This window comes from Tetrao urogallus (assembly GCF_951394365.1).
Source record: "Tetrao urogallus genome assembly, chromosome: 8".
In the NCBI taxonomy this organism is placed as follows: domain Eukaryota; kingdom Metazoa; phylum Chordata; class Aves; order Galliformes; family Phasianidae; genus Tetrao; species Tetrao urogallus.
The window spans coordinates 18270780-18285879 of NC_136821.1; the positions used below are offsets into that span (position 1 = coordinate 18270780).

Genomic DNA, 15100 nt, shown 5'->3' on the forward strand with positions numbered 1-15100 from the left:
TATGTATACATGAATGATTCATCTGGACTGTCTTTATTATAATAAACAGAAAGAAAAAGGCAGTCTTAAAGGACAGTTCATCAGACCTGCCTTAGACATCTCCGATAAGCCAAGACGAATTGCATTCCAGAAATGCACATTTCAATGACTAAAGTTTAGTTGACTTGCTCAGATGCCAGCTGGCACCTGTAAGATAGACACCTTAGTGCTAACCAAAATGTTCAGAAGTCATTGTTACCTATTGGGTCATCAAAGAAAACATATCAATGATTTCAGAGGCACGCAGACATACATTATCATCACTATCAAAGAATATCCTTGCTGACATCTATAGCTGAAAGATCAAGACCCAAGCTGGACTTCTCTCCCTTCAGCTCTGAAGCAAGGCTCTGTAGCAAGAACCATCCCTCCTTTACCCATGTAAACTTCAAAGGCTGAGCCAGGTCTTTTGTAAGAATACATTCTAAACAAACCACAATAACACAGTAAAAGAAACAAGCATTTCTACTACTTACCCACATCTTATTGTGGTGTTCCTTTCATTCTGATGAACAGTACCATTAATCCACACTATGGTGTTATTTACACATGTTTTATTTGGATTTTTAAGCTCTTGCATTTCAACGTCATATTCAATGAACGTGTCTGCCATTGCACCAAACACGAGCAACATGCCTGGCTGGGCTGCTCCATGAAGAATAGCACAGAAGCTACCAACAACCATCATTAAAATTTCCAGAGGTGAAGAAAATCGAAACTAAAGAGACAGGAAAAAAAAAATGGTCTCATGCTGCTTGTATGCTGATAAATCATTAATCAGGTGGATCAGATACAAAACCTTTCTTCTTAAGAGTCATCATTTCTTCAATATAGAGAGAAGAGAAATATCTCTCTCCACTCTAATAGAATTGTACCTGTAATTACCGTCTCATAAATTATGATGAATTCCCTTTAAGTATTTGACAGTAGAATCTGATCATGTGAATGAATGTATAGAATCATAGTATTATCATACAATATTAATAAGGCAATATCACTCCACATTATCATCATTCCAGACTATCTTAAGAACAGTAATTATAATCCACATATGTAGTCACCTCTGCAGTTTTCCTGTGAGAAAGGAGAGAGGGAGAAGGAAGGAATGAAAAAGCCTCAGGACATTTTGCAGAGACTCTGAACAGAACTATCCAGTTTCTCAAAACTGGGTGCTGTGGTAGAAATCCATTTCAAAATCTCAGAACAAATTCTCATAGTTAATGGCCTAAATTGCATTGGTTGAACTGGGTAATTGTGCACTGACTCTTAATCTAGGAGAAATATATAGAAATATGACTTAGCATGCAGTAAAAAAAGGGACTGAGCTAATCACTACTGCTTACACAGGCCAAGTGCATGCACACACACAGCTGGTTACTCAGCTAAGTTACAGTGACCTAAATTACTTTGGTCATGATTATGTGAAGCCTGATTCTCGGGTTAAAATCAGGCATAAATACATAGACTAAACTGTACTTACAGAATATTAATATCAAATGCTATTGGCCAGCTAAAGAACCAGTCTAGGTTCTGTAGGTGTTATAATGTGTTTGAGAGAAGAAGGGGCAGGAATTTGGAACACATATCAAAAGGGTTATTGGGACAGAAAAACGATAAAAGGAAAAACAAGTCAACATATAAGAGAAATTAACAAATGGTCTTTCTTAAAAAAAAAAAAAAAAAGAAAAAAAAAAAAGAAAAAAAGGAAGCACTGTTTCGCAAACCAGAAAGCTAGTTCCTAGAGATGGAAAGACTTGTGATTCATCCTGCAACAGCCATAAGGCAGAAAGGAACGCCACAGTTCTCCCCCTGGGGACCTGGGGAACATCCACAATGGCAAGCATGAACAGACTGTTCTCTCAAGCTAAGATCTGAGATACCTAGTCAGGTAAAGTACAAGCAGGATGCCACTGCTTGTGTCCAATATTATTCAGGATCATTTTAGTTTGGACGCATTACAGGCTACTTGCATAAACAACGTGTGATAAAAAATGCTAAAAATCTCTTTGCTGCATGCTGTTGGGTTGATTGTCTCTCTACTATGTTCATTTCGAAATTGTGACACGCTCTATGGCTCTCCAGGACAGATCAAATATACGACCTATGGCTACATATACCACACAGCATTGTGCATTTCCAAGTTTTCTATAGTAACCTGCAGGTTCTATATAACATGTTTAACAGATGATTATTACACAGATACTGGTAATTAATACTCAGCTAACAAAGAAATAGTTCTATTAAATTCCTACTGAATAGTAGAATTTCATGCCAAGTGGTTTAATTTCTTACAAGTTCGACTTATTCACACCTATTCTCCAAAACACCGCATACATTACTATCATTTATTCTTCAAAACCATACAGCCACTTATATCCATTGCTTTCATTACCAGCTGAAAGAAGCCAACGCGAACGACATTTTCTTTCTTTTTGGATGACCTTCAAGAACAGAAAACATACAATTACAAAATTGCATTTAGTACAGATTCTGTTCTATATGGAAAGATAGTACACAGAATTGAACTTAACTCACTTATCATTTTTCTTCTTAACAGAAGATTCTTCATATGCATAGAAATTTCTGGCAAAGAAAGGATAAGTTTTCACATTAATTCCTCTATTCTCTTGGTTAGTTCTCTGAAATTACATTTTATTTGAGACATTTTGCCAAGAAGTTTTAAAGAGACAAGCTGTTTCTTTCAGATTTCTTTGGAATCAGTGATTTTATGGTAATTTTAAAGTTTAGTTAGCGAGTTGAACAGAGGTTAGGTTAAAATGATTTAAAGCTTTATGCACTGTTTCATAATCAGCTCCTTAAAACACTATTTATTTTTGGCTTATTTAAGTCCTTATTTAAGACAGAGAATCCTTCTTCCATTTCCCTCTTACACTATCTGAACATCCATATTCCCCTAGTAGCAGCAGAATCTCTCACACCACTACACAGCTTCTCTTCAAGTGCTAGCATTATCTGCTGCTGCTCTGTATGATCCATAAAACTCTAAATGTCTACTTGTACTATAATGGACAGCATCCATACTATAATAACTATCACCATCATTTATGAAGAAGTAGGGAATTTTGTATTTAGATATTTTTTTATTAGAAAGATGAATTCCAGTAGTATTTGCTGTGCACATTTTTCAGAAACCAGAACCTGGAAAGCCTGAAGGAAGCTTCATACGTGTACGTTAGAACTCCATGTGCCCAGAGAAGTTGTAGAGTCTCTTTGCCTCGAGACGTTCAAGACCCACCTGGATGCCTACCTGTGCAACCTGGCCTAGGGAGCCTGCTTTGCAGTGCGGGTGGACTCAAGGATCTCTAGAGGTCCCTTCCAGCCCCTACAGCTCTGTGATTCCATTGTTTCTATAACATTCCGAGAGAGCTTGGGTTTCGAAATAAAGGGCCATCGAAATGAAAGGACCATAGTAGATTTTGAATTCTGGGTGAGTGCTCTCTGGTATGGGCAACATGGCAAGGACAAAAATTAAGAGATGGTCTCCCTTCCCTGTGTCAACAGTAGCTCTCTATTTGCATACAGTGTGCCAGAAATAGCTGGCATGAATTACATACCCACTAGCATTTCCAGTCAGCTACAGAGTTGTCCCAGGATCTAGGAAGAGGCCTTCCTCTTATCCCCATTCACATCTCAGATCATAGTTGAAGATCAAGATCTCTAAGTCATTAACTGCTTAGAAGTTTATGGTTTAAATCTTAATATCTTAATTATGTCAGAAATTTGTTCACACTTACGGTCTAAAAGTTAAGCCTGAAGAGAAAGCAAAGAAGGCTAATTCATATTCCTTAATTAAGGCAGATTTCCTCCTAGAGAACAGCTTCTTATTAAATACCCTATACTCTATAAGTGTGTCAATTTGATTGGATGACATTAACTTTATTGAGTTTTCCTAGAAATATTGATTGTTGCACTTGTGTATACGACTTACTCTGATTTCTTGAAGCTGTTACCTGTTAGGGAAAATAAACGCACAGTCCGGTTAATAATAATTATCATTCACAAATACCATCTTCCGTAGGTATGAAAAACAAGTCCTAGAACCCCATGGGATCTGACTGCTCCTAAGTTATAAAGCATTTTATTCCCTCTAATATATCCAATCAGGGACAAGAATCGACAGAAGTCTAAAAATGCCCTGGCAAGTTAATACCTATTTATGCCTATTTTCTCTTGAAGAAATAGTCTCAAGAGTTCGATTCCCAAGATGACAGAGTGTGTTTCATTAAATACATTATTCATCACCAATTAAACATTTGCCACAAGTCAACATATTTTCATTGCAAACTGTTTGCCAGTATGCAGCTATGTAGCTCACTTGGACACTGCCTCATTGCCCATGTGCATTCTCTGAGAGGAAGAGCTGTAGCTCTTGCCTTCCAACAACTTAGAGACGGCAGATCCTGCAGAAAAGGGGCAGTTGTGCCCCTAGAGAGTAAGAATAGACACTGGGATACATTCTGAAAAACCATAACTTAGAGAAATTGAATTATATTACAAGATACAGTTGTGCTGTATGGCAGCTCCTTAGTTTCTAAATGGTTTTGCATTTTCCAAGGTAGCAATGCTAGAAATAAGTGGTCTGAGTTTGGGATTGAAGGAACATCTAATTACAACTCCTTTTAGGGGTTAGTAACTTTATTTGGCTTTAGCAAATAATGGTTCCATTCTGCTCTGTTTGTTACATAAGTATATCCTATGAATCCCAGACATTTCAAAGAAGGATTCATACTCGTAAAACTATTATTAGAAAGCATAATTTGGTATTAGAAAAGAAAGAAAAATTGCTGTTCTCATTTTGTTAGAGTTTGGCAGCTGGTGACAGCTGTAATGGTTTGAAACCTTTCCTTGAGGATTTACAGAATAAGAAAAGCCTTAGAGGAAGTTTCCTCTGCAGGTTGGTAATGCCAAGTGTATTACACACACAAACACACAAAGAACAAGCTGGCTGCTGGGAGGGATTTTAAAGAGAAAACAAAAGATCTGCTGAAATAGAAACTGATTTAGAGAGCAAAATAAGCATGCTTTAAAGGTGAAGAAATCTTAACCTATAAACTTGAAGAGGGAAACAAGAGCGTAGCAATGCTATTCAAGAGAACAAGGAAATATGGTACAGCTTTCATTTGCCAACAGTTTCTATGCAGGAAGAAAATCTGGAAGTACAATTGGTAAGTTCAATTTAAATACATTATCTGTACTTAAATTGAAGGAAAGAAACATATGTAATAGTTCACTGTTACAATTGCAAAATAAGAAAAATAGAACAAAGTATGATTTTCATAGCAAGCAAAAAATACGTAGGGACAATTAAACAACATATTAACCCTAGGGAAAAAGCAACGGTAATGTTTGAATGCTTTAGGAAAATTTTCAGCTTGAAAGAAGCACAGAATCTAGGGAAAGCTGCAGAAGGTGGTCAAGAATTTGAGGCTTTACTGCAGTTATGTGAACATGGTAAAAAGTAAGCCTGAGGAAATCTGATACTTAAATCAAATGAAAAAGCACCCCCAAAGGGCTCCCAAGTAAAGCTGGCTATTAACTATACCTACAGTTGCAGTGTTCTGCTGTTGATCCAGAAAGATCTAATACTTAGTAATATGTACAAGAGACAGTTATTGAAACAAACCTTGCTGGAGATTATAGAGCAGAAGAGATCAGTCAGCAGGTTGCCAGGAGCATTTTAAAGCACCAATGTTTGCTTTTGGAAAGGTGCTCTAACAATTCAATGAACTGCTCGCTACATTCAGCAGAAGAATGCATTTCCAAGGAAATTGAGAAACCAGAGACAACACTTTATAAGACAAAAAAAATCCCGGCTGTAAAAAGAAGAGGTTTGGTCCCAATAGAAAGTCTTTTGTTGAAGTCCCAGAAGAAGTAAAAGCAGCAACTACATTAGACAAGTTAATAGACAAGGAACAACTGTTCCAGCACAACTGGATAAATATTAGCTACCTGGGAAAATTTCTGAGAAGCTAGAACAGGCAAAAAGTTTTCTGTCCCTGAAGAAGAAGGATATACCCCTTCACCTGTTCACTCCCTTTTCACTTCTCTCCCCTCTCAATAAATACTAGAGTTCAAAGTACTCCAAGAACTGAAACTGCCTTCCGCCAGCAGCCTCAGTTAAACATTCAAAACACTGCAGGGAAAGGGAGTGGGAAGTCTGTACAGCTTCAGCACACAAATAGCTGCTCATTTCAGCAGGATGCAGGGCAGCATGCTGGGGTAGCAATAGCTGGGGAAGAGATCGGACTTCCAGAATACGTTCACGTCTATTTCTGTCACAATCATAGAGCTGTGGTTTCTGCTGCTCTATTGCAAATTTTAAAATCAGCTGCATAATCTGCCATACCAGTCTTGATTTTAGGAATACATTCAAACTACTAAGAGAATAATTTCCCACACTGTCTTCTTGGAAGCAGTTACAACAGATTTGAAGTTCCCAGCAAAAGCATACACTTGACTCTGTTGGAAGGAGATTAGCTAGCACAGGAACAATAATTTCTGCAAAGTGCAAAGCATTTGACAAGGATGGTTAAAACCAAAGAATTATCTGACTAGTACAGGCAGATAGAAGGTGGGAACATAGCACCTTTTGCACATAAAGACCAAAAAAATCACATGTACCATCTACTAATGGAACAGCTGCTTTTATACTTGAAGATTTTGACAAACTCTACAAAACAAAAATCAATGCAATCAAGCCCAGAGCCAGACCGAATACTCCAAATGTCTTCAGATGCTACCATCACACTCACAGTTCTATAATATGTCATATTTCAGATAAAGATTGAGAGCAAAACTCAAACAGTGAATTATAGTAGATTAGAAATCCAGACTTGGCACTAACAAGCAACTACTAGGTATTTTAAAGTGAAGACAGATCACTGATCACTGCTGGTACACTCTACTGCCATACAGCAGGGAAAGAGGCTTGAGGAAGTGTGTTATTAAAAAAAAAAAGTAAGTCTTGAAAAAGTTCAATTATTGGCTGCAATTTCATGATATACGTTGTTATGTGATAAATTCTTCTGCAAGCCACAATTTTAGTCTACAAAACATCACTGTAAAGTTCTCACAGAACTAAAATTGCTGAAGGAGGACCATAAACATAAGATGTCATCTAAGCTGGGGAGAAAATATTTAACATAACGCAAATTAGTGCGACTTCTCTTCTGATATTTTTGTTAATGAAAAATACCTCCAAGAAGGTCTGCCTTTGAATGTTAGTCTGAACACAGTTCAATTTTTTCTCAGTAATCTCTCACAAAATAAAATCCCTACGGTCTTCATCACTATCCCATCTGACTGCTCTAAAAAGCTGATGAAGTAAAAGGAAAAAGAGAACCCAAGATAAAAAGTTACTCATCAATCTGTTTTGTTCAGAGCCTGCCCAAACCACCTATTTTTTTGATGAAGCAGGTGTAACTGGGAGTGAATGCCATATTTGTAAATCCCAAAAAGGCCCACGTTATTACAGGGCCTATTTTTGCATGACCTCAAGCATTTTGTTATTCCCTGGGAGAAGATTTTTAATGAAAGCTCAAAGAAATCCAGAGTTAGGCACAGCTGGCAGGGATTTTGAAAATACAGGCTTAGATGCTTACTTAGGCAATCTGGTGATACTTGAGTTACAGAATCTTCTTGCAGACCCTTTTTACTCTATGTAGTGTGCAGATACAGATGTACATTGAATTGTACTGCACTTTATTTTCCCTAATGTGCTATTGCTTGCCTTTGCTACGCATTATGCATTTAACATAAAATTGCAATGCCTCTCCCTTTGTCTGCTCTTCTCAAGTCTTACAAACAGAATTCAAAATATTTATGTAGCAATTTCTCTTCATTTTTTCTCCTACCTTACTCTTGCTACATTTGCATATACAAACTGGAAAAAGGCACATTACCAGAGAAAAATGGAAGAAAAGAGGAAAAACTCTGATGAAGAAAAAGAATGCAGATTCTTGAAATGAGATGTACACAGAGCAATATCTCTTCAGTATTCTGCCTAAAGAGGTATGGCTGCACATACACATTTATTGAAAGAACCTCTAAAAACCAGGGAAGACAAGTTTCTGATTTTCTATCCATTTACTTGTACGCCAAGACACTGAGTAGGCAGTGCCTTGGTACCTAAGGATACCTAAGAACTTAGGTAGACATTTTGAATATGTGATAAGAAAATATCATCCAAAGGGAGAAATTGTTATAAACAGCTTTTTCAGAAAGGCTCTGCAGACAGCACACCTGTAGGTTCACAGAACAGCAGCGGGTACCACATAACTGTATTTATTCCACAGACTATTACCTTTCTATTCTATATGACTATTAGCTCCACTTAGACCACCCACCACCTCTTCTATGCTTGACAAAATCAGGCGACTGAAGAATAAACATCTTACTTTTACCGTCCAAGTCAAAAGCATAGTTATCTTCTCCCAATTTCTTCATGCTACGCAGAATAACAGGATCAGACATGATGATTAGATGATCAAATCAAAAATCCTTAAGAGAAGGGGGTGGAGAAAAATAGCATTAGCAAACATTAGTCCTTGAAAGTATAACTATATTACATTAGACTCCTGTTTAACTCAAGTTTTGCCATCATCCCAAGGCAATGCCACTGATTGCAGTGCAAATTCTAAAAGTGGAACTAGAGTAGAAAAACACATCAGAGAAGTATGTCCAAGCCAGCCCAAAGTGCAACTCCTTTAAAAAGCTTCAGTACCACCTCTGCCTTAAATGAGCTGCCCCAATGGGCTTTGCAGTTTGATGCAAACAGCCCTCTCGCCATCAATGGCCATCTTAAAATCAACCATTGGTTTTCTGTAGATGCCATCCATGGATTACAGCCCAAGATATTAATAACAGATCTTGCTCCGTTACAAGGGAGCAGTGGGCAGAGACCTGCTCTGCTTTGTCCCAGCCCGGCCCAGCTGCTGCTGATCACTAAGACCATGACACGGGAAACCCTCCTTATTTATCATCTGTTCCTAAATTTTACACGTATATCTCTAGCACAGGAATGATCAGGAAGACAGGATGTAAAGGCCTAATTCTTCTGGTTAATTCTAAGCATCCAGGGCAGAATTTAATTATTCTTCTGTCATTTTAACGGATATTTATCAAAGATGCCCAATGACGTCCAGGAGCATTACAGTGCTCCACTATCCTTATTGCTAAAATAAACTCTTCCTAATGTCGAATTTGAATTTTACATGTCAGAATTTAAGCCCATTGCTTCTTGTGCAATAGGGAAAAAACAGTTCTCTTCTACTTTGCAAATAGGTTGTTATTTATTTGAAGGATAGGAAGTCTCCCTGTTGATATGAATAAAGCTATTCAACTCAATTTCCCTTTGTTGGCTGTATCTCCCAAACCTATGATAACCCTCACTGGTCTTCTCCAGATTCTTTCTTGAAGTGATGAGTGTATAACAGTACTGAGTCTTACCAACAGTGAGCAAAGGAGAAAGACTGTTTCATGTCTCACAGATTATACTCTTGTTTACACAACACAGTATGATATATATATATATGGCTTTTTTTTTTTTAACAAAAGTATCACGTTGTTGATTCAGTCCGTGTTCCACAAAAAAACTCTTGTTTTGCAAGCAATTTGTTTCAGAGCCAGCTGTTTTCCAAACTGTATTTTCACAGTTGATTACTCCTGTCTGCTTTTATCAGCATTTAATAACATCTCACATTCTTCAGCCCATTTTTTCTGTTTGCTTAGACAAGTTTGGATTCTAGTCCTGTTTTTCAGCATATCTGCAGCTTATCCTACTTTTACATCATGCTCAAACTTAGTGAATATATTATCCACCATGCCATCCTTGCTTTTGTCAATATTACGGAACTATACCAGAAGCAAGACAGGCACCTGCAGAACTGCAATCAATACATCTCTTAATTCAGACATTAAATCATTGATTGCTGCTCTGTGGATGTAGTTTTCTGGCCTGAAAGTATCTGATGAGCAGAATTTGTTGATCCATGTTTGTTGACTGATGTCAGTAAATCCTGATCCCCTCACACTACACGATGCCCTGCTCTGTGAACCAAATTCTCTCTTTAAGGAAATGGATAAAGCCAAATCACCACTGTAACAGCAAAAAATCTGATCAGGACTACAACAGTCACTCACAAAGTAAAATTACTGGGATTTTTTTTAATTATTCATCTCCACACACAATGAAATAATTTATAATCTTAATAATTTTTTTTTTCCTGTTCCCCCAAACAGATGGTAACTGGGTCAAACAAGGCTATGTTACTTCCTTAGTTAAAGTCTCAAGCATGTCTGCACTGCCAAGTTCACATTTTGCTGTTTTATATGACAGAAAACACACACAACCTGCTTCCAACTAGAAAGGAAAGCATCACACACATATTGCTGTTTCACATGAGACATCATCTGCATTTCACTCAGCTGTGTTGAGCACATGGGAAAGGATTTAGCAAAGAATTAATTTCCAGATAAGACCATTCAGTTAATATTGAAATAAACATAGCTTCCCATAAAGAGTGAGCATATGTTCCTGGCAGTTTAATGTCACTTGAGTTTTCACTGAAGAAGAGAGTGACAATTTTCCCCAAATGGAAAAAAATATATATTAACTCAGTCTTCCAGTAAAAACTTGTTCTACTTTCTCCTCCCTGCCTTTTGCTGTACCTGATCAGTTGAAGTAGTCTTAGACAGATCTCCAAAAACTGCTTGTTCAAACAATCCTAAAGATGCAGAAGTACCTTGAGGGGAGGAAAAAAAAAAAACAACATAGGAAGATTCTCAGTGAGCTCACTTCTGGCAGTTTTCTCAATGATCACATTGTCAAGACTATTTATTTTAAGCATGAATTCAGGTGAGAGGTTAGAACTAGAGATCCCAAGACATGGTCTCTCTGCTCCACTTACAAAATATAACAAGTTTGACAATGGTAGCACAGACTGGCCAACACTTCACAGTGAAGTAATTCTAAGGAAAACACAGCTTAAATATGCAATGACCTTATGGCTTGTCAGCCTTTCAATCCTGGATACGTGTTTTTAGTTCATCTTTAAAAAAAAAAAAAAGCAACACAAAACTTATTTAGAAGTTTTAAAGAAAATTATGCGTGAGAAAGGCTATTTTTATTACTTACAGACTTTTGTTCAGAAAATTAAGTCATCATTCACTCAATTAATAGCACAGCAAATAGAAATATCAACAACAGAAGTTTTCTACTACAAAAGTTCATCACAGTGGTCATTTTATCAGCAGTTTGTCCTTACGCAGAAGCCGTAATTTGTTCCTAAATCTAGTAAGCACTGCTTTGCTTTGTTTAGCAAACAAGTAATGGAAACGTACAAAGTTGATCTAACAGCTGATTTTACACTGAAGTCAGTGTTACTGAAATTGTTACCCAGATTATAAAATAAATAAAAGTGCATTTCTGTTTCAGAATGATAAAAGATGATGTCATGCTGTAGGTTGATGAAAATGGCAGAAGTAAAGCAAAGCCCCGTCATTCTCTGCCTCATCCTCTTTTAAGTATTTATTATTTGACCTTGTAATCATAACATCTATATAAAATTTTGTGATGGAACACTGTAAAAATCAATTTGTCCTTTCAATGCTGGCATAGAGCATGATGCTGGGAAGTCTCACTTTAGTGCTTGCTTTGACACCATATTTTAACATTATGACATATATGACAATTTTTTATTTTTTTTTAGTCTGAATTCTGATGCTGTCTTAAATAGGAAAAGTGGGAGAAAAAAGATGAATGACTAGAGTAGGGATTCTTGTTACAAACACTCACTAGAGCTAAGCTTTCTGGAATGGTCAAAATTTGTCAATTTAAAAAAAAAAGTGACTGTTCCACATTTCTGAAAGAAAATACACTTTTTCCTTCCTGAGGTTCAGAACATAAAATATTATCCATATTCTACCACAGCCAGCAGGCATCATTCATTAGCTTACATTAATACAGAACAATAGCATGCTGAATTAGAATACTGAAACAACATTCCTTTGGGTCTGCAAGTTCATATGGGGACCATTTACACCTTGAAAAATTATGATGCTGATGTCTCCATTAAGAGTGATTTAGATAACAAAAATCAGAGATAACAGAAGATTACATCATCCAATCTACCCGAGAGTGCTAAATAAAAACTAGCAACAGAGAATATGTCAGAAAATTCCCTTGAAGTGAATTTGCATTTTACCACTACCAGCGAAGTTATGACTGCTGGGGTTTTTATAAACAGTTACATTTAAGGAAAAAATCCAGATTTTAAAGAGAAATCATTTGAAAACGCAAACAAAGGAATGCTATAGAATAAAACTATATTCAGACCTTCTCCAAAACCATTTGAAATCTTTTTCAGATCAGATCTTTATGCAGAATAGATCCTCGTTTGACCTTATGGTCTTTCCTTTTCTGTTTAAATCCTGGTTGATCAGACATTAATGACAGCATACATGCAGAAAGACACACTGCTTCAAAATATAACTTTAACAATTTATCCATCATAGTTCCAATTCAAAAAACTCTAATTGCACAGATTAAATTTAGCATTCAACTTGGATTATTTTGAAGGAAAAATACAGGCACCCTTCAGTTCAAGAAGTTTCATCAGTAATCTATGACACATTAAGTGTGATGGATACGTTACTCACCCGTGGCTGCGAGAGAACATGAAGAAAATTGGAAGAATCCCGTTCAATCAGTGAAGCACCCAAACACTTCCCATCGTGTTTTCATTACTCTAACCCATCTTTAAATTGAGCATTGGCTATTTGCACCTGGGTCAATAACCTTGTGGTCACACTGGTTACAGTTCATTGACACTTAACGGCGGGTTTAAATTTGACTAATGTAATCTCACAACTTCAAGTCAGACCTCTTGGAAAGCAATTATACATGAAGAGACCAGACAATTCTCTTACCAAAAAAAAAATAAATAAATAAAAAAAAATATTCACAACGAACGTATGGAAAGAGACTATTATAACTTCATTTTATGCTATATCACAGTATAGAATTACTGTATTAGCTATGTGGTTTCTAATCCACAGCTCACCCCAATTCCACAGCTATGAAATTTTTTACAACTTCTCCTTTAAAAGATGAATATTTTTAAGCAAGGAAAACACTTAGCAATAGTGAATTCTCATTGGAGATGGTCTCTCGGTGGATTTTTCAATAAGGGACTTTGGTGAGGACAATGCTGTGGCCCCAACCAATGACATCTGCAGGGTTTAGAGAGAAATAACAAGTACGGTTTAGTTCTCCTCTGAAATCAATTCTCATTACAGAGATCTTTGTTTGATATGATAAGATGGAAAGGTAACACCTTAATCTTAGTCATTGTTGGCTTCCCCTCAGGTCTGTGCCCTCAGACTTTCCATGACAAACCTCCTGCAAAAAAGTGCCTCAGGATCTAACGTAGCTCACCCGAACTCTATTTTTCTAGTTTAGAATCAGTCCCACGCACTTAGCAACAGCATTATCAAACCTGCTGTCATCTCCCACTTTCATAACAAAAAGTGTAGACAAGAAGTCTACATCTTTGCTAATGCATACTGCATAACTTGGTAAATAACACTGAGATAACATCACAGAACTGATTATTTCATCCACCATACACTAGAATCATGAGAAAAAATAATTCCATGCAGTGCAGGGCATACAAGTAGATTGGATGGAAGGAAAATGATACAGCAGAGAAGACATCCACTTCATTATCCCCCAGCAATTTCTCCAGGACCACTGTGTCCAAAGGTCATACAGTTGCACCAGTTTTCCTTTCCAAAGCACTCAACCAAAGTCACACTTAAACACAGTCCAGCATCTCCAGTTCAGTCTTGGTTTTACAGAGACAGAGTACAGTTTAAACTATACACAAATTACTTCAGTCTTTCCACTTAAAGGCTTTGCTAGTGAAGTGGATGAAGACAGTGATGGATTGGAGCTAACACCACAGACTACCTTAGTTCTTACAAAGGGCTCCGCTAAATCCCCACTTTTCTCAACTTGTTAACATAGAAAGTCCTGAAGATTAATAAATTCTAACCTGACTTTATGACACGGGCCAGAAAAAAATGAATGCATGCTGAAAAATCATCCACCTGTGCATGGAAGGTAGAGAACACAAAGCATTCAGTTTTGGTAATACAGAGTCACCTTCCTGATTTACAACTACAAGTGGAAAAACTGCAGTCCCCTCCATCTTTCTTGCATTTTGCCACCTTCTGATGTTCTGGGAAGAGAAAACTCTCTATTGCTAAATTCAGTCCTACAGATGCTTCACTGAAAGATGAAAGCAACAGAAGGAACAGAGAACAGATGCTCCCATTCTTGCATTCTGATAGGGAACACATGCAGGATCTCCAAACCAAAATAGGCAATGGATATTTACTTCATGAAACATAAGCAGTAGTGTCAGGCTAAGTCCCCTCGTCCTGCCCTGAGTTGAAGGGGAAACATTCTGATTACAGTTCACACATTCTTACACTTCCTTACGCAGGAAGAAAAAGATTACAATTCATTGAGCCAACTGCAGTAAAATAACTGCTTCTTCTTTGAGTAGATGTTTATGCCAGTATACTATCAGAGCTACCCTCTTTTCAGGATATTTTCCAGCAATGCACAGGGAAAAGTGAATAAAAATGACTCTAATTTATTCCTGAGCAGATAATTTCTGTAAGAAATTAAAGTCAAAGTGCTCTTTTGGCACTTTGACTCCTCAACTTCAAGCTGCAGTCTACAACATACTGATTTTTATCACAGTACTGAACAGAGCTAGTAGAACACAGCTAGCAATTGAATAAAAAACACTTCCAAAGCTTCATAAAGATAGTCAGAAATTTAGCACTGTATGCTCACAGTAGCAGGTGACTATACTTTTCTACCAGGCAAATAGATTCAATCTGCCACTGCAGACTGAGGTGTCAGATGTTTGTTCAGCTTCTTTCAGTGTTTTGTGATTGAGGTACGTATGCAAATAAAGCAGTCTGGACTAGTCTGCTGGACAGAAAGCATGGAGCAAATAGCTTTTTA

The 15100-nt window shown here is 37.1% G+C and overlaps 1 protein-coding gene across 1 annotated transcript in view; it reads right to left on the reverse strand.

Annotated features, from left to right (window-relative positions):
• The window catches only part of ABCB11 (ATP binding cassette subfamily B member 11), a gene marked incomplete at both ends in the record, with an annotated part of 39573 nt that extends 31041 nt beyond the window's left edge, over positions 1–8532 (reverse strand). Inside the window, 5 exons of the mRNA XM_079538989.1 lie at positions 516–757; positions 2432–2480; positions 2575–2622; positions 3989–4010; positions 8457–8532. Coding sequence (XP_079395115.1) covers positions 516–757; positions 2432–2480; positions 2575–2622; positions 3989–4010; positions 8457–8532 — 437 coding nt within the window. The remainder of the gene's footprint in view (positions 1–515; positions 758–2431; positions 2481–2574; positions 2623–3988; positions 4011–8456) is intronic.
• Between the last annotated feature and the right edge of the window lie 6568 nt (positions 8533–15100).